Raw genomic sequence first — 26,961 nt, forward strand, 5'->3', positions numbered from 1 at the left:
TGGCAGAATGGCATGAAAGCTCATGCCATCCTCAACGACTCCCAGTGTAAGGCTGCCTGCAGAGCACATGGAACAGTTCTATTGTTTGCTTGTTTAGCTTTTCTGAGCTGCTGCGAGTTCGATTCCAGAAGGAAGGCTCTCTTTGTTTACGTGCATTCTACTTTATTTGTATAATGCTTTTGTTTGATCACTTGTATCTGATATCGTGGAAGATGTATTAAACGTTTATATGAACAGTTTACAATCGGTCTGAGTTCCTACCAGCGGAAAAAGAACCACGTGGGTGCTTGATGGCTTTTTTGTATAGCCTCGTTCTCAGCTGGCTCAGGATTCAAAAGCTTCTTCTTGCATTCGGCGTAGGTATGGCAAGGGCCTGCCTTTTACAGACTATAGCTGATGCAGAATTTTGACATTGCTAATAGTCCATCATTTCATCTAACAGTAAACTGGCTGCCCTGAACAGGGCTGTTGAAAATTGGACTTCGCGCATTCGCCATGCTGTGAAAATCAACTCCTGGCCTCTTCCCACAGGCAGGAACGACACTATTGTATGTTCCTAGCTGCATGGGTCAGCCACAGGTTCATTTGTTGCAAAAATAGCAAGGTTCGTGACCTGGTGCTTTATTGCCCAATGATTTACACCAAGACTTGAAGAACTCTGAAGAGGAAAAACTTTTTATTTCATGAAATAAGGGGACATAGTTTTAGCAAGTAAAAAAAATACTCTGAGCTCACCCTGTTTTGCACAGTTACACTTTGGCCAGGCAACTAACCTGCTTTGTATTTCAAGCTAGCTAGAAAAATGGCTGCGCTTTTGCTCACACATCCAATAGCTTCTTTCCCTGTCCCCATATCCAAGCCAGTCCTGCCAATATGGAGAAAGCCACCATCTGAATCAGAGGGTTATATGGATATCACTGGTACAGGCTGTGAATTGTGAACATTTATTGTATTTACTCAAATGCAAGCCTAGTGTCCCCCCCCCACCCCGTTCTTCCATCAAAGGTGAGGGGGAGGGCAGAGCATTTTCTGCTTGGCATACAAGTTAGTTAGGTTGGGTAATATTTTTTAGCGCTTCTCCTTAGGAAAGCGCCTAAAGCCTTTCACAGCACAAATGAGGTGTATCAGTTCACGCTAGCAACATTTTATTCTAGCCTAAGTTTTTGCAAACCTGCTTCTTCGTATGCAAGAGTGGATCCTTGCTGTGCAAGGACTTTAGGTAGGTCTCAGCATTCATAAAAAAACTTAAATAGAAAATTAATTAAATTGATACACAGTTTATTTTGATGGCAGTAGTTAATATCAACGTTTACCCCGTTCTGGAATTTTGGGGAGAGGGCTTTCATGGGACACAAAATAGTAAAAAGTCCAGTAGCTCCTTTAAGACTAACCAACTTTAATGAAGCATAAGCTTTCGAGAACCACAGTTGTCTTCGTCAGATATATGGGACATAGACATTAATTAGCAATTGGGTTTTATTTCAAAAATGCAAATGCGTTTCTAACGATGTAATCCTAAAGAGAGTTACTGCAGTCTAAGCCCGCTGAAATCAGGAGGCTTAGGTGGGAGTAACTCTACTTAGGATCGTACGTGCTGCAGTTAGCAAAACCCCTTTACGCCCCTTCTGCGCGTGCGTAAGAGAAGGAGCTCCCGCACGAGAGGGAAAAAGCCTTTCCCGCGAAGAGCGCCGTGCGCATGCGCTTCTCATTATCTCGGCTATGGAACGCTAAAGGGAAGGGGAGGAAGACGAGGGCGGAAGTGACGGAAGCCGAGCAGGCGCTTCCGGTGGTAAGATTCCTCCAAGCGGGGCGGAGAGCGAAGCGAGTGAGTGGCGGCCCCCCAGCCCAGGTGTGGAAGCGGCGCGGCGGGGGCTGGGGGCCGGGGTCGCGGCGGGGCGAAGCGGGGAGGGGGTCGGCTGCCCGGCCGCTGCTTCGCTCCTTTCCCTTCTCTGCTGGGCCGAGGGGGCGTGAGGGGAGCTGCCACGCCCCTCCCCCACCCCAGCCAGGAGCCCCTCCCCCCTCGAGCCGGGGGACGCGGCCTGCCCCCCCCCCGGCATTTCTGAGAAGTTGTTGTGTTGCATGAATATTGGCGCTCGGTGCTGAATATGGGTATATAAAGTCAAATAAATAAATATTGGTGCTTAATTTTGGCATATAAGTCAAATATTGGTGCTCAGTGCGTAATATTGATGCTTGGTGTTTAATATTGGCATAGAAGGTCAGATGAATAAATAAATATTGGTGCTCAGTGCTTAATATTGGTGGTTGGTGCTTGATATTGGTGTGTAGGATACATAAAATATTGGTATTTGGTGCTTAATATTGGTGCTTGGTGCTTAATATTGGTATATAAGATAAATAAAATATTTGGGGCTTTATATTGAAGCTTGGGTCTTAATATTGGTTCATAAGATACGTAAATAAAATATTGGTAATTGTTGCTTAATATTGGTGCTTAATATTGGTGCTTGGTGTTTAATATTATTTATGTTGGTAGTTATTTTTGGTAGCTATCTGTTGTTATTACAACCTGATCTCATATTGTTCCTGCATTGGCTTTATTTTTACATTGTTGTTGTTATTAGGAATTTCTAATTGTTGCTACTGTTGTTGTTTTCATTTATAGTCCCCCTTTCTTACTGAGACCCAAGGCGGATTATAGGATACAAAAACTTTTATGTCAGTGGTTGGGTTGAGAGTTAGCATTCTGCTGGTTTGAATCCCCAGTACTGCCATGAGTTCAGCAGGTGGCCTTGGGTAAACCAGTCCTCTCAGCCCCAGATGCCCAGCTGTATCATAGTGGTAATAACGCTCATTACATTCACTGCTCTTGAGTAGACATTAGCCTGCCTAGAAGAGTGACATACATTGTGAGGATAAAATGGAACACTGCACGTTGCTGTGAGCACGTCAGAAGAAGGGCAGAATGTATCTGTAACAAATACCCCCTTGTATGAAAATACCAATCAAGACTCCTTTAGTGAAAATAATCCAAGTGTCTTGTGCTTCCCTGAAGACTAACCTGTTTTGGGGTGATGAAATGGAGGTGGCGGGGGTGGGGGGAGAGCCATTAAAAGTGAGTATCCTAATACAAAGCAAGCCAAGCCCTATTCAGATTGAGGCCAGCTGATTACTGTTTGAATTTCCTTACATTAATGTGGGGAGGGTGAAGAAAAGATTCAAGATGGAACTTCGTAGCGGGGGAAATCTTCCCATTATGAAACCAGCACGATTAACAATGACATTTTACAAAAATCCTCTAACTCTGGTGCAATAACTTTTCACCCGTGTTCAGGAATCCTTAGAACTGCCCCCTTATTCAGCTCCAAGCCTTCTGTTTCTCAAACCTGATACGATCTGAAGAGCTGTAGCTAGGCTAACTTTCAAAGCAGCGTGACGTGTAAGCTCTGATTGCTTTCTTCAAGTTCTAAGCATGTTAATGGGTTGCAGAAACAGACGACAGCATTGCATGAAAATCCCGTTCTTTAAGTGTATGCTTAAAGAGATGACATTTATCAGCTTTTGCTACTGGAATCACGAAGACCTTGATGCTTTATGGCTACGCAGGTGGAGAAGTGGGTGTCATAAGTATAGAGGTCTGAAGCCAAGCTGTCAGCACATCTGAGATCATTGGAATGATCTCAGAAGCAGAATTTTTACCTTATTTTTTTTTAATTTTTTAATTTGTTTTAGTTCCATCTTATTCTAATAACAAAGTTAATCAAAAGCCTTACATTCTTTGGATACATGTTATACATCATTCGTTCCATTTCATCTCTACAGTTCCATCATAATTATACTATTTTCACTACGCTATTATCACTGTAAGTCTGCATTCTTTAATTCTAGTACTTCTTTAGTCTGCTCATTCATTTGATTGTATTCTGCTAACGTATAGTTATGTCTCTATTTTATACTTCCGTTTAACCCATCTGTAAAACAGGGTCCATTTTTGTTTTCCATCATGTCCGTTTATTTCTTTTATTAATTCTGTCAGTGTGTCCATTTCTGCCATCTCTAAGATTTTCTCTATTCATTCTTCTTTTGATGGTATATCTGTGTTTTTCCAGTATCTGACATATACTATTCTTGCTGCTGTTATTAATATGTATTATTAGATACCTATTTTCCCTATTTAGCTCCTCCGGTATTATATTTAATAGGAGCATTTCTGGTTTATAGGGTATGTTTATTTCTAGCACCTCTTGCAACGGCTCATGTATCCCATTCCAATATCTCTTTGCTTTTTTACATAGCCACCATATATGGAAAAAGGTGCCCACTTTTTCTTTGCACTTCTAGCATTTATTGGGTACTTCCGTGTACATCTTTGCTAATTTTTCAGGTGTCACATACCACCTATAGAACGGAATGTTTACCTTCTTTATTACTCCTTTGTGTTGCAGTGTTCAGAGAAAACATGGCTACAGATTGGCTTGGAAGCATCGTCTCCATCAACTGTGGAGACAGCTTGGGGGTCTACCAGGGAAGAGTATCGGCTGTGGACCAGGTCAGCCAGACAATCTCATTAACACGGCCTTTCCATAATGGGGTCAAATGTTTGGTACCCGAGGTCACCTTCAGGTAAGCTTCTACTTTCTTGTACAAGTGAACATTTCAGAAAATATGCCGAGAGACTGTCAACATGTGTATGCGATACACGGTTTAATTTTTCATTTGCAGGAAGTGAGTGGGTGACAAATCTAGTTAGCAGTGTGTGTTGCTTTTCTTTTTCTGGAGCATTTTAGTCCAAAAGGTGTCCCTTCCAAGCTGAAGGGGGAAAAAAATCTGGGAGCTGCCCTTCGAAATATCTTGCTACATAGACTAGGGGGACGGTACTTCCATGCCTCCATGCTCATGGCCTGGAAACATTTTAAAAAATAACAAACTGAATATTCGCTTTAGCTGTAGCCTACGATGGGTGGGTACGGGGAGGGACGAGGTAGTCCTCGCATGTCCACCTTTATGTTCTGTTTTGCTATTTACTAACACAGGAAGTAACAACCCTTGATTTCTGCCAGTCCGTGCGTAGGAGGAGGGAAGTGTCTTCTACTGTGCTTTTCTTCTGATCGCACACACAATCCAAATCTTCACAGTTGGAACAGGATTATGGGAGTGGCCAGTTAGATTGCTGTATGTGGCAGTGATGTGTTAAGTGTGCATGTGGTGGTGGTGGGGGACAGCTTCCAGACAAGAGGTTGACAACTGTTTCCCTGCCTTTCTGAAAAGTAGAAGAGAGTCCAAAATCAACAAGCTTACTGCTGTCGAGGGACGATGGCAGTTTTATGAATTTTATCTTTTTGCTGTGTTGTTTGCACGTAAGTTAACAGGCCTAGAAAAACATGCGATACCACCCTGGCTGGAAGCCAACATTAAATGACTTCTCTTCCCTCGGGGGCTCCGTTTTTCTGTTGGGAGAGTAAAGGTGGGAGAAAGGGGCAGGGTCTTTAATATTGGCGAAGTTCATGGATGCCCGTGGGATGGTCCAGGGCTTCCGTGTGTGTGTGATTTCTAGGGGAAACGCAAGCACCGGGAAGCCAAACCCTGCGACATGCATAAAGTACATAAATTAAGCTGTTTGTAGCATTCCTCTTCTGCCAGGTTCAAATTTGTGTCGTGCAGGTATGAGGAAGAGTTCCGTAGGCAGTGACTGAATCATTGCCTGCCTGCCTGCCTTTGTGGCTGGAAGGGTTAGATTTTTTTTTTTTGTATTTCTGAGCATGCTGAACTCTATCCTGGGAGGAAAAGTAGCGAGGAATGGGATGTGCAGAAGATTGAATCATCCCCAGGACTGCCAGAAGACAGTAGCGCCTTTCTACATACCTCGTCTTCTGAGCATGTTGAATTCCGTGCCCCAGAGCCAAATGCTTACACACTGGATGAGAAGCTGTAATTCTGTCAGCCCCCTCCTGTTGACTCACCCTCAGTAACTTCATGGGCTGTATATATACCTGTGGCAAAGCTTGATTGTGCAATTCTGGATATCATCAGAACTTCAACAGCCGCTGCATTTTATAGAAGCTCTAACTTGTCATCTCCGGAAATAAATTCTCTTTCATCCCCCCCCCTCATGTGCACTAGTAAGACTTAATAGTTATTCAACGATCAAAGGATTTCCTACACATCTCAGTAATTACAGTGTAACGTAGGCCAGTATTATCCCCACATTGGTAGGGGAGGGGCAAGAGAAAGTGGTTTTCCTAAGGTTTCTTAATGAGCTTGTGGCAGATGAGAGATTTAAACCAGTGACCTGCTGGGTAAAAGCTGTAGTCTCTTAGCCGCTGTGCAGCAAGAGACTTAAAGATGGGAGTTGCTTGTATATGAAAATAAACCTTTATTTCAGATCTAAAGAATTAGGTTTTCAATATCTGCCTTTTCTCTCCTCCCCCCCCGCCCCCCTCCAGCTTTAAATATTTGAGAAATTTTACAGAGGCAGGATATGTTTTGATAGTAGCAAATCCAAATGGCTCATCCTAGGGAATGTATCCCTATGTAATTTCCCCCGTTTGCACAGGATTTTCAATATGAAGGAGAAAAAATTAAGTAACAGCTCCACGGAGTCTGTTTTCCTTGGTACGTCAGACTTTAAAGACAAGTTCTAGGCCCAAATTTGTGACGCTGTGCCGGTTCCTGAAACTGAGTATTTTTCTTTGTCACGGCGAGTCTCCCTTTAGTGACGCAGAATGCGAACAGAAAAATTCTGACTCAAGTTCTCATCCGTTTTCCCCCTCCCGAATGTAATTGCCAGCTCTCCAGCTTGGCGTTCCTGTAAATGTCGATGGATAACTGCTGCACAGTCACGCCTTGGTTGGCCCTCTTCCTTTGTCCAGGGCAGGTGACATTACTGAGCTGAAGATCTTAGAGATCCCAGGCCCCAGTGATAACGGGCCGTACGGAGACTTCCAGCAGACCGATCTGGGCATATCCGGTGTTGGATTCCCAGGGAGTAGCAGCCAGAACGGTACTGGGAAACTGCTGAAGAAACCCGGCAGCAGCGCCCCACAGAGCATCCCCAGGAGGACAGACATGAAAAATCAAGACGTGGCCACTTCTCCCCAGCAGCATCAGTGTTCCAAGAGCTACATGGATCGGCACATGGAGACTTTGAATCAGTCGAAAGTCTTCCGCCGGCGACACAACTCGTGTGAGTATAGTGGCCACTCTTTCCTCTTTGGGCTGGTGGTTGTGCTATGCCGGCTGGCTGGCAAAGTTCTTACGCGTTACGAAGTTGTTGGGAAGAATTGAACACTGGTTACTGGCATTTCACACTGCTGCTTGCTTCTCTCTCTCAGAGGTTCAATCTCCAGCATCTCCAGTTAAAAGGCCCACACAGTAGCTGATGGAGAACTTCTTGACAGAGACCCTGCCAGTTAGAGTAAACCACGCTGGCCTTGATGGGTCGGTGGCCTGACTCGATACAAGGCAGGTTCATGTGTTCCTTCTGCCTAAAGTGAGATGCTGCATTTAAAGCTTTGATCTCCCCAAAGCGACATCCAGGCAGGTTTGAGGGCTTTTATGATGTCATCTGTGTGTTCATAAAGGCTTCTTGGCACTTGCTTTGCTGACAGGTATCCATTTTCAAAGTATTTTTGTCGGGAAGAGTACTCAAATCTGCAGCAACCAGAGTGAGAAATGCCAGGTACATAGTACTAACGCTTCATACTTGTGTACAAGGCATGTGGCTCTGTTCTACTAATAAGAGTGGTGATTTCCACCAGCACAAGGTGCTAGAGGCTCTCCCCTAAGGAAAGGGATCTATGTATCTAATCCACTTGTATCACTTCCAGGTTGACATTTTCATTGGCTTTTAGTATCCTAGTAATTATCTCTTTCTTTAGCTTTGAGGATTGCTGTTTCTTTTCACTTCTCATCTCTGGTGTATATTTTGAATGTTCCCTAATTGTAGCCAGCCACGATAAATCATATAACGATCAGGATTTTGTTCAATACTTTGTTCTGCAAACTTCTGAAATGTGCATCAGCTGAATGTCAGAAGCCACATCTTCCTGACTTGTTCCCATCTGGTTATAACTTCTGCATGCCATTGTTTTCTAATACATGCTTGCAGCTCTGTTCTACTTAATACTCTAAAGCTGACTTTTTTTCCAGAAAAGCTGAAAACTCCCCCTCCCTCCCCAACCTCCTGTGCCTCTTTACAGTCATTTTTTTTCTTACTAGCTTAAGTGAGCAACCTGTAAATGGGTTTGATTAGCAAATCCCTGTGGCAAGTGTGAATTCTGTACTGCTTTTTAAAAAATTACGTATAAGCATTTGTCCCACTCTTTTAAAGCAAAGTGGAAAGCAGCAATTTTAAGGACGAATTTGAAAAGCAAAGTCAAATTGAACAGATGTCACCAATGTTAAGTTAAACCTGTAATAGTGTCCTGCTCACTCCCGGGGCAGACAACAGGTCTCAGGAGCACAGTCAAGGAGGTGCGTAAAACAGTCAAGGCAAGCATTGTCAGAGCTGTTGGTTCCACAACAGCCAAAGCTAAATTGAGGCTATTTAGAAGAATTAGTGCCTGCAGATGTTGCAGTGGCCTGAAGCCTGCAGGCACATACAGCAGTATCCTGCTCAGTGTCTTGCGAAACCTCTCCCTGCCTGGGCTGAGCACACGCCCAGGCTTTCCACCTGAGGTTTGGAGGGAGGTGTCTGTGGTGTTCCTGACTTTCAACTCTGGTCCCTGGTTTCTCCAGTTAAAACCTTTCCAGTAGCAGCAATTAGGGAAGACCCTTCTCTGCTTGAGATGTAGAAGAGCCCCTGCCAGTCTGAGTAGACCATGCCTGGCTAGAACGGATCAGTGATCTGACTTGGTGTAAGGCAGTATCGTATCTCCCTGTCGCTCAAAACCCTCCTTGCAGAAGTTTTTCTCTCTTACTGAAAGGGGCACAAGATTGGGGGACAAGCAGAGTGCCCCAGCAAGGGGCATCGTCTCTCGTTGTTGTGCACCTTCCCACTTGTTTGAGTGCTGCAGCTGTCTCAACCTTCCTGTAGAGGAGGGCTTAGACCTCCTTGTTATCTCCCCTCAGACCGTTTCCTGGCCCGAGGAACTGAGGAGCAGGAGGGGGAGGGGCGGGGAAATGGTCTCCACGTAGTGAAGCTCTAGAAATTTCTCTTAGTCTTTGTGGTAAATGCCATAGAGACTAGGGGGAGGGGCTGAGATTGTCATCTGCATGGAGCATCGCCTCCTGCCCAGGTGCCACCCTGCAAAGGCCCTGTGCGGCGCCCTGGGAAAGCTGGACAGAAAAGAGGGACTGATTTTTCTCCTTGGTGGAATACCCAGCCTCAAAATGTCTTTAGAAATTTTTAGTAGCCCAGGGCAGCAAGAAAGGGGATACTTCCATAAATGCTGAGGAGGATGGGGATGAAATGCTCTTGTGTTTTTAGTCTTCAAAGTGTTGCTCTGCGTTGAATGATCTACAACTGACCTTTGGGCGCCCTGTGCTGTGCGTGCTAAGATGGAGAAGATCCCTCTTTTCCTTCTTTCTCATCTTAATGCTGGAGTGAGAGGAATCCATAAACAAACAGTAGCCCAGACAGCTGTACAACAATGGCTTACGTGCAGAGCTGGCACTTGGCTCTTCCGTGCCAGGGCTGGCAGCGTGTCTTTGAAGGGGTTTTTGCAGGAAGGCAGCCAGCCTGCTTGGGAGTTTCACACGGCGGTGGGTTGGCTGAATAAGTCTGGGCGCCCTTGTTGACCTTCTTCCAAGGAAGGCTCTCCTGGCAGGGTGCCAAGCGAACAAGAGAGCCGCACAAAACCTCTGACTTCAGGGCCACCCGCACTTGAGGCAATCTGTTGTGTAGGCTGGGGGCTGGCAGCCCTATGCGGATGGCCTGTTTATCATCTTGCAAACAGCAGCCTCAACCCGAGGCAGCCCGTTAGCCAAAGTCTGCATCATATACAATAGCGTATTAATGGAGGCATCATCCTGGCTGCAGGATCTGCGGCACGTGGGAGCAGCTTGCTTCTAAAATTGGCATGGGTGCCTGTGCTCCTGGTTAACAATCCGGTGGCAGTGTGAGCCCGGCCAGGTAAAAACAGTGCCGGCTGGACTCTTTTTGGAGGAATCATAGAGGAATCATAGCTGCAAGTAGTATATAAAGGCAGCAAAGCATTCCTCAGTGCCTGACGAACTGAGTGGCAGTTCCAGGCAAGGTCCTGACAGGTTAAATCTGTCTCTGTGGTGCCAGTAGACTCTGCTCTTCTGTAGCCATCTCTGCCTGCCTGCCTGCTGGGTAGGACAGGCTGGGTTGTGCAGTTCTTGGACAGGACCTCCCCAAGAGTCAAAATGGGGAAGCCACAAAAATGCACAAAAACTGCATTTTTAAAACACTGAACAGATAGATCCAGAGGAGTTAGCCATGTTAGTCTGCAGTTGCAAAACAGTACAGAGTCCAGTAGCACCTTGTAAGACTAACCAACTTTATTGTAGCATAAGCTTTTGAGAGCCACAGCTCTCTTGCTTGCTTGCCCTGCATCTGACGAAGAGAGCTGTGGTTCTCGAAAGCTTATGCTGCAATAAAGCTGAACAGATGGAGCCCTAGTTTGCCTGGTACCTCGCCTGTTTGGACCTGTAGTCATTGAGGATTTGTGATTGGAAGTTCTGATATTGAGAATAAAGCATTATCCTTCCCCGTTCCTAAACCTGAGAATTCCTTCCTCCCTCCTCCCCCCCGCCCCCATTAAATCTGATTTATTACAAAAAGTGGCCTGGCTCCTCTAACCGGTTTTTGTGTCACTCTTCCCGAGGCCTGGTGGTGCTTTTCCGGAGACCACCTGATGGGTTTTGGTGACTCATCTGTCCAAGTGATGTCACTTTCGGTTGCTGCCGCCTTTATCGCCAAGCCAACAGCAGAGTCAGCAAGACTGGGGAGCTGGCAATCATCGGGGTGGATTAAGTGGCCCGACCGCCACAATCCCAGTGTGTTTAGCTTTGGTGGGGCCCAAGGCTGGCACTCTGTCAGGATGTCTGTCGGGAGCCTGCGGAGAGTGTTCCAACTATTGTTTTTCCTGCTTCTGTGACCGTTTTTGTTCTGTCAGCATTTCGACGCCAAGCCCGTTTGGCCTCCGCTGTCCTTTGAAATGGGCACTGCTGCTTTTCTTCTTTTCTTTCTTTTTTTTGAGTTAGCGCTGCAGTCTTCTACTCTTGTTTGTAGAAGAGTCTGGAAATGTCAGTTTGGCCGTTGCAGGCCACGTTGTAACGCAACTCTTTCTGACCAGACTGAACTTTTACCGTCTTGTGACCAAACTGACACACAGGGATTTGGTAGAAGATGAATAAACAAGGATTTGGGGGTAAGGAAGAACCCTTGCCAAAAAAGCAAGGGGCGTCAGTTGCTTCCCCAACCCTCCCAAATCCCCGTGCTTAGCAATGCACGCTAGTCCAAAGAAGCCACCTCTACTTAAAACTACCCACAGCTTTTGCAGATATGTATGACCCCCCAGTCTGACTTGGAAGAACAGGTGTGTGGCCACGTGTCAGGCCCCCAGCCACCCTCAGTGGGGTTTCTGGTGGGATTGGGGGTGACAGGGTACGGCTACCATTCACTCCAGACTCTTCTTTTGCTGTGGGAAATCCAGGGGTGAGTGCATGGGTTGGGAAGAAATGGGACATGCTTTGGCTATCTTACACCCCTCCCCCAATACATCTGCTTAGTCACAGAAAGAAAACTGGGGGCGGGGGGGGGGAGGTTCTGTTTTCCCTTGGCACATGGCCTTTCCCCTGGACCTCAAACCACCCACCGTGTAAGAATAAGCTTTCATTTTGCAGCATCACCAGGAAACCTGGGCGGGGTGTTGCTTTCCTTCCACAGTAAGGAGTTTTCAAGTATCCAGAAGCCAGGAGCTGCTTTGCTTTATACGCCCGATTTCCCAATACCAGCTCTTCGAATCCAAAAACTAATAGACCTTCTTGGCGGCAAGAAGGAGCACACCTGGAGTAGGGTCGTTGTTATATTCATTAGCACCGCTGACCAGGAAGAGCCACAGCCGGGGGAATCGGGGAAAGAGGTTATGAATCTGGGTCAGTCTAATTTTGGGCGATGACAAAGGGATTTGTAAATTGCCCGTCTGATCAGTTGCAATCCAGATGGACGTTTCATGGCGCTTGTGGCTCTAGTTTGGTATCGGTTTCTTCTATTGACATAAAGATGGGGGTGTCCCTTCGTTATGCTATAATCTGCTTGTGTTCTTCAAATAAGAATGGGAGCTTCCTGGTAAGAAGGGTGCTGAATGGCCAGAACCTCACCCAAGGAATGCGTGTCCTCCAGGCAGAAGTTGTGCCAAAAAAGTTTCAGTATAAACAAGGTGCTTCTTGCCTGGCTTGTCTGGGCTTGTGTGCTTGAACTGTGACTAAGAGTATGGCCTAGCCAGACCCTGCTAGGATGCCATCCCAATAGATGCTGGTTAAGTTGTTTGAAATGCAAGGCAGTGACCTGAACATCCCCTGGTGGAAGAGGCTACAGGCTGTGCACGGTACAGATCCTGAGTTTTTCTGTCTCTGACCTTTGGCCTCCCTTGTTCTTCAATTCAGGGTCCTCCAGTAGCCGTCACCCGAACCAGGTGACTCCGAAGAAGAGCGGGGTGAAGAACGGGCCAATGAAAAACAAGGATGACGAGTGTTTTGGGGACAACATTGAGGAAATCCCGGATACGGATTTTGATTTCGAAGGGAACCTGGCGCTCTTTGACAAGGCAGCTGTGTTCGAAGAGATAGAAACTTTCGAGAGGAAGAGCGGGACTCGGTCCAGGGGCACACCGAACGAGAGGTCCTCCCGCTATCGCCATGACGAAAACATCTTGGAATCTGAGCCCATTGTGTATCGAAGAATCACGGTGCCCCAAGCCAGCAAAGAGTTCTGCACGGGTATGCTGGCTTTTCTTTACAAAAATAATAAATGCAGTAGCTTTAGGGTATGGTTGACAAGGTGTCTGTCAGCTGAGGACCAATGGAGGTAATTAGATGGATATCATCTCTGCAAAGCCACTTGCTTTGTGTAGTGCGATTTTCCATGCAGGATTTGAGTCTAGTGGCACCTTAGAGACCAGCAAGATTTTCAGAGTGTAAGCTCGTGAAAAGCTTACACTCTGAAAACCTTGTTGGTCTCCGAGGTGCCACTGGACCGAAGTCCTGCTGTTCTACTGCAGACCAACATGGCTACCCACCTATCTTTCCATGCATTGTGTCAAAAGCTGTTCTGTTGCACAAAAGCCGTTCTATTGCACAAATGATTGGAGAAAACCTATAACTAGGAAAATGATCGGAGAAGACCTATAACTCTGCTTGACTGTGATGCGCTCTGAACCTTCGAAAAGGTCTTACCACCAGTATCTTTGCACTCCTTACAAAAATCTTGTGGTGTAGGCCAGCACTCTACATATCTCAAGGCAGCAAGGTTGGGGTAGAGGGGCTCGCTGATTAAGCTCTTAGAAGTGATGCTATGCCAACCTCTCTTACTCTTGTAGTGACTCTGCTGTTTAAAACACTCTTGTCCATTGAGACTTGCAATGCAAACCAGTGAGCTTTGATTGGATTGATTGGATCTGCATAGGATTGTACCATTAGATGGCAGGATCGATTTCAGTCCTTCGTGGAGGCTATCGTAGGGGTGCCGGTTTCTGCGTGTGCCCGCTTGGCTCCTATTAGGGGATGCCTCCCTTGAGCATCTTTCCACTAGTGTTGAAAGAAGCAGGGGGCTTGTTGGCTTTTTGAAGAAGCCCTCGCTGAATCCAGCAGATACATGACATTCTCAGAGACTGGTGGAGGGTGAAATGAGCGTGGGGCCATCCCTCTCCACAGGAAGGGACCTGAATTCCTGGATCCGTTTCAGTGTGGGGTTTTCTTCGTAGGCTGTGGTAGATAATCTGCCAATGAAGAGAGGAGTATGACTCTGTGGGCAGTTCAGCGGTCTGTGTTACGTGCAGAGTATTTTATGATCTTTCTGATAAGTTCTGGTAGCTGGATCTACACATGAAACATAAGGTGGAAGAGAGGCCTACCGGTTCATATTGTAGGCGGGGAGTCACTTTTCTTTATTGCTGTTTCCAAAATACGAAAAACTCCTTTCCATAGAAAACTAGCACAGCAGGGAAGGAGATGGCTGAAACCTTTGCCCCTTGCGTGCTAGACTCAAAATCTTATTTCTGGCTTGTGGGTTTAGGAGTGGCCTCAGCTCTTAAGTAGAACTCATGGTTCACAGGCCAGCTGGAAGGATCTTGGGGCGGCTGCTTTCAATGAGCTCCCAAGCAAGGAAAGCGATCCAAGAGGTTGTGAATCAAACCTGAGAAATTACCAGAAGCCCCCTTTCGGCCTAACCTACCTCACAGGGACCTTGTGAGAGCAAGAAGGAAGGAAGAAGAGAAGCTTGAGTGCTGTCCTCAGCTCCCTTTGTGTGTGCAGTGGGGGCAGAGAAGGGGGAGAATGGGTTAAAATTAGTTGGCAGATAGAAGCTTGTTTTAGAAAGTCACAGGATGGCCAAAGACAAGCCAGTCTCGGGCCCTAATCTGTAAAACGGCCTACTCTACAAGCTTGTTGTAAGGAGTATTGACGTTATGCGATATAGTGTAGGAGGAAAAAAGCTCTGCTGCTGCTGCTGCGTGTGGTTGTTGTTGTTAAGAAACGGCCGTGAGGGCTGTGGTGAGCACAGGGGGGTGACAAGAGGGAAGAGGGGGCAGGATAGGAGCAGAGCCAGGTGAGAGGGCAAGCTTCCCCTCCAGCGTTCCTTCTGAGGCTGTGTTAACCTTTACAGCGTCCTTGGCAGCTGTGAAAGAGATCAAGGCCCTGCATCGATCTGTTTTTGTTACCTTTTAATTAGGGAATAATACAGCTGCCCTCCCCTGTTTCCCAGCCCAAGCACAAATCGGCCTGGCCCCCGTCCAGCCGCCTTTCACAGCTTTCTTGTTGTTGTTCTTCAGGTTTACACGCTACCTCCCCTTGATCGCTTTGCACTCTGAGTTTATTTAATGCAGTCTGGCATCGATAAGCCGGTCAAACTGGTTGGACCTTGCGTGAGTGAGAAGAAGGGAAGCCGTCTAGGTGCTTGCACGCTCCCGTCGGAGAACAATTGGGGCAAAGTGGAAAGGCAGCTCGGGGCCTCGGCGTTCTCGCGTGCGAGGGTGCTGCGTAATCTTGCACCTTTATCTTTTCCTCTCGGCTTCAAACGAGGTCCCTGGAGCTGTGGGTTTGAAAGTTCCCAGAAGCATAAACTCAACCCGGTATTGGTGGCAGGCTTAATCCAGGGCGGGGGGGCGGGCGGTCTTGCAATCCAAAATCTGTAGGTGGAAAACCAGCCAAGCTGAAATGCATGTTGAATTGGGCACAATCACCCTCAGGAAGTTCTCTTGCCCTTGAGGAGCTCTTGTTGAATTCATTGGGACTCGCTGAGCAGTCTCTCTCTCTCGCAAGGTCCCTTTTTGGGTTTTAAGCCTCTAGAGGGACTGTAACGGGTGGGGCGGGGCGGCTCGCAGGACCACCTAAGTAGCAGGAACTCTTGCCTGCTAATCTGCGAGGAGAAAAGAGAGGGCTGCTGGGGAAAGCGTCCGAGCGAGAGGTCAGGAGTGGCTTGATGAGGAGCCCTGGCGTGCAGAGATTACTGTGGAACTTGGCTGGCTGGGCATTTTTCTTGGCTCTTTAGTCTGCCTTCGGTCTGTTTTCCTTTCTGGCTTTTGTGTGCAGGACGAGGCACGTCTTGCTTAATTGTCTTCCAAGCACAACAGCCTAAATCTGGGCATCCGTTGGCATGCAAGCCAGACCTAATGGGACCTGTTTCCTCAGACTAGGATGCAGGTTAGTCGAAACTCCCTTGGGATTCTCTGCCGTGCTTCTCCCCTGCAGATTTTGAATTTGGGCTGGTAGGCCACACCAGGAATATCGATGGGTACAACTTCTCACTCCTGTGCTGTACTTTCTTTTCACCTTGATAGGTGCGAACTTGGTTAGGGACCTCTGCGAAGTCAGATGTTTCCTGCCAAGTCTTCCCATGCGCCGTCGTGAGTTCCCAGGCGTCAGAAAGGCAAGAGTGTGAATGGAATACATTTCCCAGAGCATAAGAGATGTCAAAATAGGCCACATCTGATGAAGTGGGGTGGTTTTTGCTCTTCTAGGACACCATTGTAAGGTAGCAAAAAGAACTTGGTTTGGCATTGAACTGGGCTCTGCTTTCTGCCCCGGCACATGAAAGTCCCGCCAGCTCTCGATATCAGGAGCTTGGCTCCGAGGGAAACAAGCGGGAGCGAGCAACGGCTGAACCTTGCGTGACTCAGGAAGGTACGCCGTGAATGCTGTGTGACGAGTTCAGCAAGGCCTGGGTCCTTTGTGACTTGGAACAGTTCAGGTTGTTGTTTTTTTTTTTTGTCTCCCAAGCTTCTGCTATCAAGTGTTTTTTGAAGCCGGTTTTGAGAATGACCTAGTGTTAGCCTGGGTGATGCGTGCAATAAAACTGATGAAGGGAAGGCTATTATCTTAATTGGCTGTTAACATGCGAGGTCAAGTGTATAAACAATTCACCTCTCCCACGCCTGTCGCAGGCTCGTCTTGAGGGTGGGGATTGCGTGTTCAGCCAGCTCCTCATCCTCTGGGACCCTTCCCAGCGGCTCTCTGTTCCTTTTTAGATTTGACTCTAGCCACTTTTCCCTCGGAGCTGAATCCTGACTTGAGCTCTTATAGCTGTGTCGACCTGATCACGCTTCACCCTGAAATCCATGCGATTCCCTCCACGTTAACACCTAACCATGGGCAGCTACGCCTCTCACGTGGCAAACGGAAGTGCTACACATACTCAGGTGTTCACAGCTTTGTGAATGACAAATACCAGTGCCTGTGCAGGGGGTCTGGGAGGCGTATAGTGAAATGAAGACATGAATGACACACGAAGCCGCACTGATGTGTATCCAGGTCGGCACTGCCAGTTGAGTTTTGCAGTGGCTCCCCAGGGTCTTCCGCCGAGGAGAAAGATGCTTTCTCCTGCTGAGCTGCCTCTCCTCGCTTTTGGGAAATGGACCCTGGACTTCTTGCATCCCAAGTGAGAATCGCACGCATTCATGCTGCTAAAGCGGCATGGTATGGTTGCCCTGAGCATGCTCAGTGGCATTCAGAAAGGACACCACCTTTGGAGATGACAGCCGTGGGGTAATATTGAGCAGAATCTTTCCCCCCTCGTCTGACAGTAAGAGGGCTCTCTATTGCGAGACACCGGGTTACTGCACGTGCAGTCTTTCAGGAGAGCCGGGACTCCCAAGAAAAGGAATTCTTAGAGATGCAACCAGAGCTCCTGAGCATGCAGGAGGATCTGTGGCCTTGCTCTGGAGCGCCTGGAATCTTCCTTTGGGCTGGAGCTCTGCAGACCTCATCAGCTTTCATAAAAAAGAATTTTAAAAGGGCTCTAGCTCGGTAGGAAGGCATGTGTTTTTTTTCCCACCCAGAAGGTCCCAGATCAGTCTCTGGCCTTGTTAAGGTCTCTGACAGGACAGCTGCCAATCATAGTAGATAATACTGAGGTTGTTTGAGAAAAATCCTAACCAGGTCTACTCAGAATACAACTCGGGTCCAGTCAGTGGGGCGTGCTCCTAGGAACGTACTCTTAAGACTGCACTATTTGTGTGTGAATTTAGTGCCTTGCCAATGACATTGAATCTAGTATATAAAGTAGGTTTTGAGACCTAGTTATTCTATGTTGTTCCCTTTTCTCCCCTGCACCTACCTGAACTGGCTCATCCTAGCCCTGATGCGGTGATTTGTGCACACGGGCAATGTGGAGTAGGTCAGAACTGATAATTCACCATGTTTAATTCTCTTAAGTGAAATGCCACGCTGTTTGATAGTATTTGTGTCTTAAGAGGCTTTGGGATCAAATGTAAAAAATGATTCTAATACGAAAGCCTGTATCTGAAGAGGGGAGCTTCGATTCTAGAAAACGTATACCCTCATAATCTTGTCGGTCTCTAAGGTGCTACTGGACTCAAATCCTGCTAATATGGAAACAACCATCATGCACGTTTGAGAGCTGCCGTTGGGGTTGGGGAGGAGTTGGATTGCTTAACAGCCTCTTCCTGTTCTGCATTTCAGACTCTGGCCTGGTTGTTCCGAGTGTCTCTTACGAGTTGCACAAAAAGCTGCTCTCGGTGGCTGAGAAGCACGGGCTGACTCTAGAGCGGAGGCTGGAAATGACAGGGGTGTGTGCCAGCCAGATGGCCTTGAGTCTGCTTGGAGGGCCCAACAGGTAAATGACTTCCAGGAAGTGGGCACACAGCCCTTATTTACCTTGTCAGGGGACGGTATGAGGGGTAGAGATGGGAATCTGTGAAAATTGTCACCTGTAGGAATCTTTCTGTGGATCCCAGCCACTGTGGTTTTCTCTTTTTCTCTGCCGAGGTGCACAGTAGGGGTGTGCACGCTGGAAATAATTTGGATTTCCTGCTACGGGTTTACCTGAGGCAGGAAAAACATTCAGAAACACCCACATTTGAATTGCTTCAGAATGCTCCGTAAAGATTCGGAGCATTCCAAAGTAATTCAGGGAGCTGGGTTTTCCAGCACCCTCCCCACCCCACTCCCCACCCCCCCTTATCCCCCCTCCCTATCAGCTGGCAAGCAGCAGAAGGGGATTCCCCTCTGCCTCCTGCCAGCTGATAAAGGGCCCTGTCCTGCCCCAGGGCCCTTAAAAACCCCCACAACACACAGCCCCCCCCCACTTACCTTTGCCGAGCACCTGACAGGGAAGTGCAGGCTTATGCCTGCATCCCCACACCTCCCCCCCCGTGTCGGGCCGAGGAGCTCCTCGACCCGACATCGGCAGGCAACTGGAGCTCCCAGCGGGGGTGGGGGTGCAGGCTTAAGCCTACAGCCTCCCGCCACCTGTTTCGCTCGCCCAGCTGATGTCGGGCCGAGGAGTTCTTTGACACCGACATCGGTAAGCCTGCAGCCTCCCACCGCCTCCTTTGCTCGCCCATCGGAGTCGGGGTCGAGGAGCTCCTCGACCCCAACAATCGGCAAGGCGAACAGAGCACCCGGCAGGGAGGTTGCAGGCTTAAGCCTGCAGCATCCCCGCCACCTCCTACACCGCTGACGGGGCCAAGGAGTTTCCTGGCCCCAACAGTGTAGCCCGCACTCAGCTGCTTGTTGGGGAAGCCCCCAGCGAGCAGCTGATTCGGGCTTTAAATGCTCCTTTCCCTGCTACTTGCAGCGGCAGGGAAATGGGCATTTAAACCCGAAGCTTCCCGAAGCATTACGAATGCTTCGGGAAGCTTTGCTTCTGGCTTTCTGGACTGGGGCTAGCATTCGGAAATCCCAAAACTTTTTGGATCGGGTCCGATTCAGGTATTTTACCCGAATTGGATTCCCGAAGCGCACACCCCTAGTGCACAAGCCATAGTTCAGAAATAAGTGCAAGATGTGATTCCTTTCTCCATAACGAATATTTATTGATTTATTTGATTTTTAGCCCACCCTCCCTGCAAGACCCACCATGAAGGAGTAGGTGTACATGACTCCAAGAGTCTTCTTTGGCTATTTCGTGTAGCAGTCAGTTATCTGACTTGCTGTTGCGTCTTCACCTTGTCTCGGTTGATGAGGGAGAGCCAGTGTGGTACAGGGGTTTAGTGGTGGAACAAGATCTAGGAGACCCTCTGTGCCGGTCACACACTTTGAGACTAACCTACCTCACAGGGTGGCGTTTGTGAGGATAAAATGGAAAGGGGAGAATGTTATAAGCCACTTTGGGTCCCTGTTGGAAAGGAAAGTGCAATATAAATGAAAAGTGGGATATAAATGATGTAAACAAAGAGAGGGCAAGTAGGGCATATTGAACACGGGTTTCTGGATATTACCTGCTGCTTTTCAGTGCCTTTTTCTTCTTGGATCCAGGGGAGTTAGCCGTGTTAGTCTGTAGTTGCAAAATAGTAGTCCAGTAGCACCTTTAAGACTAACCAACTTTATTGTAGCATAAGCTTTTGAGAACCACAGCTCTCTTCGTCAGATGCATTGTGTAAATTCAAGGGACCTGTATACCACTGAGTAGTCATGGCTTAAAATATTTTTTTTTGTCAGAATCCTTACCAGTAACTCCCAAGTAGGGATGTGCGTTTCGGCATTCAGAATGCCGAAAGAATGCCGAAACAAAAGTGTTTCGGCTTCTTTAGGGGAATGCCGAAACGTTTCGGGGAATGCCGAAACGTTTCGGGGAGCCGAAAGAAAAAAGCCGAAACGTTTCGGGATTCTTTCGGCTTTCTTTCGGCTTTTCAATGGGAAAATGCCTCCGTCTTCCCGGACGTCTGGGGGAGGCATTTTCCCACCGAATAAGCCCAAAATTGGTGGGGACCTTCCTCTAACCCTTCTCTAACAACCACCCAAGTTTCAGACAGATTGGACTTTGGGGGGCCATGTTATGGCCCCCCAAAGCAGGTCCCCCCATCCTCCCATAAGAAAGCGAAGGAGCAGCATATTGTTAGCATGCTGCTGCTCATCTTTCTTCATTATTTCCTATGGGGAAAAAATGAAGAGGCAGGCTTCCTTTGCCAGGGGTGGCATTTTGCATGCAAAATGCCCCCTCACCCTCAGGGGCCCTTCTCCCATCCCTCCTCCCACCCCCCACCAAGGCTCAGCCTGCTCCCACTTGGGGGGGCCATTTCATGGCCTCCCCAAGTAGGTGCTCTAATCTCTACCACTGACAGCTGGGGGAGGCTTGTGTTGCCAGGGGTGGCATTTTGCATGCAAAATGCCCCCAAGCCCTTAGGGGCCCTTCTCCCACCCTTCCCCCCACCCCCCACCCAGGCTCAGACTGCTCCCACTTAGGGGGGGCATTTCATGGCCTCCCCAAGTAGGTCCTCTCAGCCCCTAAAGTCCACCCCTTACAGCCCCACACAAACCCAATTCCCCCCCAGCTGCCACACACAGACCCAAATCCCCACATTAGCCCCTCACAGACCCAAATCCACCCCCACCTGCCCCACACCCATAACCCCAGGAACAGGCTGGCAAAGGCCAGCCCTCTCCCTTTGTTCCCTATGCTGGGAACTTCTAAACTCTCTTTCCCTGGGCAATTCTGCACAGCCCAGGGGTGCCACAATGGTTGGCACACTTCTGAGTGCCAGCTGGTCCCTGTGAAAGAGCACCTGAACCACAGACACCCTCCCTCAAATTCCCCCACCACCTACAGAGATGGCTGGCCAGCCAGCCCCATTGTTCCCTATGATGGGAACCAACTGCACAACAAAGAATAAAACAAGAACAACACAAAATAAAGTTTTAAATTTTTTTTTCTCCCTTCCAAAGTACAAGTAGGCAAAGCATTATGACACATTACACCAGCAGTCCCCCACACAGAAAAATTAAAACAAAACTCACTTAACATCAGAGAATCACAAAGCACAATTCCTGTCAAAAACACTTTATTTCTTGAACAGCTTTAGGTTACACAGCAGGGGGGAACACCAAAGGGCATGGCAGCACTATCTTACACAAAAATAACACAACTCACTTAACATCAGAGAATCACAAAAACACAATTCCTGGCAAAAACACTTTATTTCTTGAACAGCTTTAGGTTACACAGTAGGAGGGCACAACAGGACATGATAGCAATGTACTACAAAAAATAATACAACCCACTTCACCGTTTTTGACAGCAATTGTGTTTGTGTGATTCTCTGATGTGAAGTGAGTTGTGTTATTTTTGTGTAGTACACTGCTTTCCTTCTCTGTGGTGCCTTCCTACTGTGTAACCTAAAGCAGTTACAGAAATAAAGTGCTTTTGACAGCAATTTTTTGGGGTGATTCTTTAATGTGAAGTGAGTTGTGTTATTTTTGTGTAAGATACTGCTTCCATGCCCTTTGGTGTTCCCCCCCTGCTGTGTAGCCTAAAGCTGTTCAAGAAATAAAGTGTTTTTGACAGGAATTGTGCTTTTGTGATTCTCTGATGTTAAGTGAGTTGTGTTATTTTTGTGTAAGATAGTGCTGCCATGCCCTTTGGTGTTCCCCCCTGCTGTGTAACCTAAAGCTGTTCAAGAAATAAAGTGTTTTTGACAGGAATCGTGCTTTGTGATTCTCTGATGTTAAGTGAGTTTTGTTTTAATTTTTCTGTGTGGGGGACTGCTGGTGTAATGTGTCATAATGCTTTGCCTACTTGTACTTTGGAAGGGAGAAAATAATTTTTTTAAAACTTTATTTTGTGTTGTGCTTGTTTTATTCTTTGTTGTGCAGTTGGTTCCCACCATAGGGAACAATGGGGCTGGCTGGCCAGCCATCTCTGTAGGTGGTGGGGGAATTTGAGGGAGGGTGTCTGTGGTTCAGGTGCTCTTTCACAGGGACCAGCTGGCACTCAGAAGTGTGCCCACCATTGCGGCACCCCTGGGCTGTGCAGAATTGCCCAGGGAAAGAGAGTTTAGAAGTTCCCAGCATAGGGAACAAAGGGAGAGGGCTGGCCTTTGCCAGCCTGTTCCTGGGGTTATGGGTGTGGGGCAGGTGGGGGTGGATTTGGGTCTGTGAGGGGCTAATGTGGGGATTTGGGTCTGTGTGTGGCAGCTGGGGGGGAATTGGGTTTGTGTGGGGCTGTAAGGGGTGGACTTTAGGGGCTGAGAGGACCTACTTGGGGAGGCCATGAAATGGCCCCCCCAAGTGGGAGCAGTCTGAGCCTTGGTGGGGGGTGGGAGGAAGGGTGGGAGAAGGGCCCCAGAGGGCTGGGGGGCATTTTGCATGCAAAATGCCACCCCTGGCAAGACAAGCCTCCCCCAGCTGTCAGTGGTAGAGATGAGAGCAGAGCACCTACTTGGGGAGGCCATGAAATGCCCCCCCCAAGTGGGAGCAGGCTGAGCCTGGGTGGGGGGTGGGAGGAGGGGTGGGAGAAGGGCCCCAGAGGGTTGGGGGGCATTTTGCATGCAAAATGCCACCCCTGGCAACACAAGCCTCCCCCAGCTGTCAGTGGTAGAGATTAGAGCACCTACTTGGGGAGGCCATGAAATGGCCCCCCCAAGTGGGATCAGGCTGAGCCTTGGTGGGGGGTGGGAGGAGGGGTGGGAGAAGGGCCCCTGAGGGTAAGGGGGCATTTTGCATGCAAAATGCCACCCCTGGCAAAGGAAGCCTGCCTCTTCATTTTTTCCCCATAGGAAATAATGAAGAAAGATGAGCAGCAGCATGCTAACAATATGCTGCTCCTTCGCTTTCTTATGGGAGGATGGGGGGACCTGCTTTGGGGGGCCATAACATGGCCCCCCAAAGTCCAATCTGTCTGAAACTTGGGTGGTTGTTAGAGAAGGGTTAGAGGAAGGTCCCCACCAATTTTGGGCTTATTCGGTGGGAAAATGCCTCCTCCAGGCGTCCTGGAAGACGGAGGCATTTTCCCATAGAAAAAAGCCGAAAGAATGCCGAAATAATGCCGAAAGAATCCCGAAAGTCGAAAGCCGAAAGAGATTCTTGTTTCGGCTTTCGGCTTTAACGATAGAGAATCTTCTTTCGGCTTTCTACTTTCGGCTATAGCCGAAAATTTTTGGCTTGCACACCCCTACTCCCAAGTCAAGCCTTGAATTGAATTGACCTGAACGGGGTTTCTAGCTGCATGGTGTTATTTCCTCGGTGAAATATTTCGGTTTAACTACTTTTGGTTATTTGGAAACACTTCAGGAGAGTTACATATATTTAAAATATTCATACTTTGCCTTTCTTATCATCACACAATGGCTCAAGTCAGCTATTGGTATGACTTTAAAAAAAAGTGTTGTTTGCTCAATAGAAGTTACAATATGCTTCAGAAGATTTTTTGCAGAGATCCTCGTGACTAGATTGAACCTGCGGCCGTCTTGTTTTACGCAGGGCTCTTGGTTGAACTGCAAAGAAATGCTGTGAGCCACCAAGGCAGACCGTTCGTTCATCAACTTGTCCGCTTCATTACTCTGAGAAGGGGTTGTTTACATTCTTGTACACCCGAGGAATGTGTCGACAGGGTCTGACCCAGGCATTCCCCTGGCAGTGATACTGCCTGGCTTACTTAAATTCAGAGGAAGAAATGGTATTCGGTAGATTTAGTTTGTGCTTAGGAGACATATGCATTAGATTCTCTGGTTCATTTCAGATGGTGTGGCTTACTTAACTACAGCTAGAAGGGGATTGTCTATTTGCAAACAGGCCACACTTCTAATTACGGTTATTTAAGGTCTCTGAAAACTGGATCCGAAGTCAGTGTCATCTTTTGACCCAGGCTTCTGTGCTGGTCTTATTATTTTTTGAAGTTCCCCTTTTGGGAGGGCCACGTTTTTAATCTAGATGTCATAAATAGAGATAATAGTAAACTGGTTTGGATACTTCTAAGACCTTTTGCACATCTTGACTTCCAGGTTGAACCCCAAAAACATTCACCAGCGTCCCACGGTTGCCTTGCTGTGCGGCCCCCACGTGAAGGGGGCCCAAGGGATCAGTTGTGGTCGGCATCTTTCCAATCACGACGTGCATGTCATTCTTTTCCTTCCCAACTTTGTCAAGATGCTGGAATCAATCACCAACGAACTGATGCTGTTTGGCAAGACCCAAGGCCAGCAGGTGTCCAGTGTCAAAGGTAAGCCTGTATCTTGGAGCACGTCTTTTTAGGGCAGCCTGGTGCATTCATTAATCAGTTCGATTCCAACAGGTGATTGCCTGCTTTTTGGGAGAGGCTGATTTAGGTTTCTGATGCAGCAGCTCCATCTAGTGGCAAAAGTCTGGGGTTTTTTTTAACATCCCTGTGGTCTGCTGAAGGGCGTGGGATCTGAAAGAGGCAAGTAGGGGTCATAGGATCAAGGTGGTTTGTATCCTACTGCTCTGCCAAATTCTGAAGCTCTCCTCTTAGAGCCACTGTTGTAGGAGAGAAACCTTCCCTCCAATAGAAGTGGCTCTAAGGGGCAGGTAATGCACAACTCATAAGCCCGCCAAAGAATTGGAATTCTCAAAAAGGGACCTTTTGGGTGCCTTGCCAGAAATGTGTTGAGGGGTCAGTGGGGTGTGTGTGTTGTGGCTTAGCGGAAGACCAGCTGCCAGTCTTAGTCAACAACACTGACTTTGATGGACCAACGGTGTGATTCCCTTGAAGGCAGCTTCACGTGGGGTTTTTGTAGTTCTTAATATCCTTTTGATTTGCAGACTGTCCAAAGAACCTGTCCATCAGCCCTCTCTTTGTCTTGTCAGATCTTCCAGACACGCCAGTCGACTTGGTGATAAACTGCTTGGATTGCCACGAAAATGCCTTTCTGAGGGACCAGCCTTGGTACAAGGCTGTTGTGGACTGGGCCAACCAGAACAGAGCCCCGGTCCTCAGCATAGACCCGCCTGTGAGCGAGGCGGAGCAGGGAATCGATGCAAAGTGGTCGCTAGCCCTGGGGCTCCCCTTGCCGCTGGGCGAGAGGGCTGGGCGGGTGTACCTGTGCGACATCGGCATTCCGCAGAAGGTCTTCCAGGAGGTGGGGATAAACTACCACTCACCTTTCGGCTGCAAGTTCGTCATCCCTCTGCACTCGACCTAGGGTGGGCCCCGGTGTCTCGGAAGATGGGAAGGGGCCGAATCGGCTCAACCCCTTTACGAAAGGATTCTGACCGTATTAAAACTATGTGACGCCTTAAGGAAGCAAAAGTTCTGGGTTTATGTTTCTTCTTCCAGGAGAAACCTCAAGTGTTAAAAGAGAACCAAGGAGGACTGGTGTACCAAGGAGCCTTTGATGCTCTTGTGCCATTGTCTGAAGGAATAGCCGGAGAACCAGCGGCTTCGACTGGCTAAGAAAGTTGGTGGTGGGAGGGCAGGGGGAAATGTGTCTTCACACATGCAAGTGCCCTTGCCAGGCCGTATACCAGATGATGTGATTTCCTTTTTTTTCCCCTGTAGTGGGAGGAGTTTCTGGGGTACAGCCCCCCCTCCCTTTTGATCATGTGGGAACTCTTGCAGCCCTCCTGTGTTCCCTTCTTGTGCAGCTAAAGCCCATCACTCAGTCCACACCTGAAGCTACTTGGGACTTTGAGAGGCCGTGCCTGGTGCTCCTGCTGGCAGTTTGGAAGTTGCAGGATCAGCACTTAGCATTTACCCACAGGCAAGCTAGTGGTGGCTTCCTCCCCCCCCCCCCCCCGGTTGACTGAATGACACCTCTTGGGTGACAAACGTGGCTTAAGAGAGGGAGCAGGCAAAATGGTGCTGATACTTGTATTTGCCACAAGTAGCTGCCCTCCCGTCTTACTGTAGAAATCCACATTGCTGGTGTTTTGTCTCCCCCCCCCCCCCCGCCGCCCTCTTCCATTTATGTTCTGGGAGCAAATTTGTGCAGAGGACACATACGAGTGCTCTTCATCCACCTTGTGGCACAAAAGCTGCAGGAAGATTTGTGCGCTCAGCTCTGGCACTTCGTTCCATGCCCTTGTTGATATGTCTCGATCAGGCATGCAAGGGCGCTCTAGTAAAGCAACAGCACAGTATTGCAGAAGAGGGTACCCGGGCCCCCCGTTTTTGCTGAGAACGCCAGCCGGCATAGCCCCTTCTACCCTTGCATGTGCTGTTGCACTGATCTAATCTGGCTCTCTTGCGCTTTGAGCATGAGTTCTGTATAAATACCATTGGCGAATTGTGCATTGCCGTCTCCTCTTCCCACTTGGGGACTAGCCCCTTGCTGTCAGTGGCTTGCTGTTCCCTCCGAGCATTGCCAGCACACTGTGTTGTAGCCAAGCACTGTCTAGTCTCCGGGGACAAACAGTGCTGTGAAGTGACCAACCTTGAGTCCCTCCTGCTGGTTTCTGAGCAGTTGGCAGCGCTTGACCTTGTCCGTGTCCCGAAAGGTGCCATACTGAAACTCTCTTGCCTAGCCATGACTCTGAATAAAACGTACAGCAAATGCACTGGGCCTTGTGTTTTCATTTATCTCGAAGGAATCGTCCTTTTAGCCTGCTGGAGTTATCTTGGGGAAACAAAAAACGGATTTAGAAGAAAACAGGTGGCTTGATATTTAAGGAGCTTGTGCTTTGTGT

The 26,961-nt window shown here is 48.2% G+C and overlaps 1 protein-coding gene across 4 annotated transcripts; it reads left to right on the forward strand.

The window, feature by feature from the left end:
• Positions 1 to 1,796: 1,796 nt before the first annotated feature.
• On the forward strand, positions 1,797 to 26,820 carry EDC3 (enhancer of mRNA decapping 3). 4 transcript variants are annotated; one of them, XM_055002137.1, is made up of 7 exons: positions 1,797 to 1,849; positions 4,407 to 4,584; positions 6,831 to 7,144; positions 12,535 to 12,867; positions 18,064 to 18,217; positions 24,321 to 24,538; positions 25,144 to 26,820. In XM_055002137.1, the coding sequence occupies exons 2-7, from the start codon at positions 4,421 to 4,423 to the stop codon at positions 25,476 to 25,478; spliced, it is 1,518 nt and encodes a 505-aa protein (XP_054858112.1). In that variant the 5' UTR covers positions 1,797 to 1,849; positions 4,407 to 4,420; the 3' UTR covers positions 25,479 to 26,820. The 4 variants fall into 4 exon arrangements, with proteins under 4 accessions (XP_054858112.1, XP_054858111.1, XP_054858110.1 ...); XM_055002136.1 differs by having other exon boundaries at positions 1,805 to 1,825; XM_055002135.1 differs by lacking the exon at positions 1,797 to 1,849 and adding an exon at positions 2,052 to 2,109.
• The last annotated feature ends 141 nt before the right edge of the window (positions 26,821 to 26,961 follow it).

This window comes from Eublepharis macularius, chromosome 18 (genome assembly GCF_028583425.1).
Source record: "Eublepharis macularius isolate TG4126 chromosome 18, MPM_Emac_v1.0, whole genome shotgun sequence".
Classification (NCBI taxonomy): domain Eukaryota; kingdom Metazoa; phylum Chordata; class Lepidosauria; order Squamata; family Eublepharidae; genus Eublepharis; species Eublepharis macularius.

What these genes read in the sequence shown, in the direction of transcription:
- EDC3 (XM_055002135.1), top strand. An exon ending in CCGCCGGCGACACAACTCGT is followed by an intron (nt 7,145 to 12,534) that starts GTGAGTATAGTG and finishes TCTTCAATTCAG; the next exon opens with GGTCCTCCAGTAGCCGTCAC. An exon ending in GCAGGTGTCCAGTGTCAAAG is followed by an intron (nt 24,539 to 25,143) that starts GTAAGCCTGTAT and finishes TTGTCTTGTCAG; the next exon opens with ATCTTCCAGACACGCCAGTC.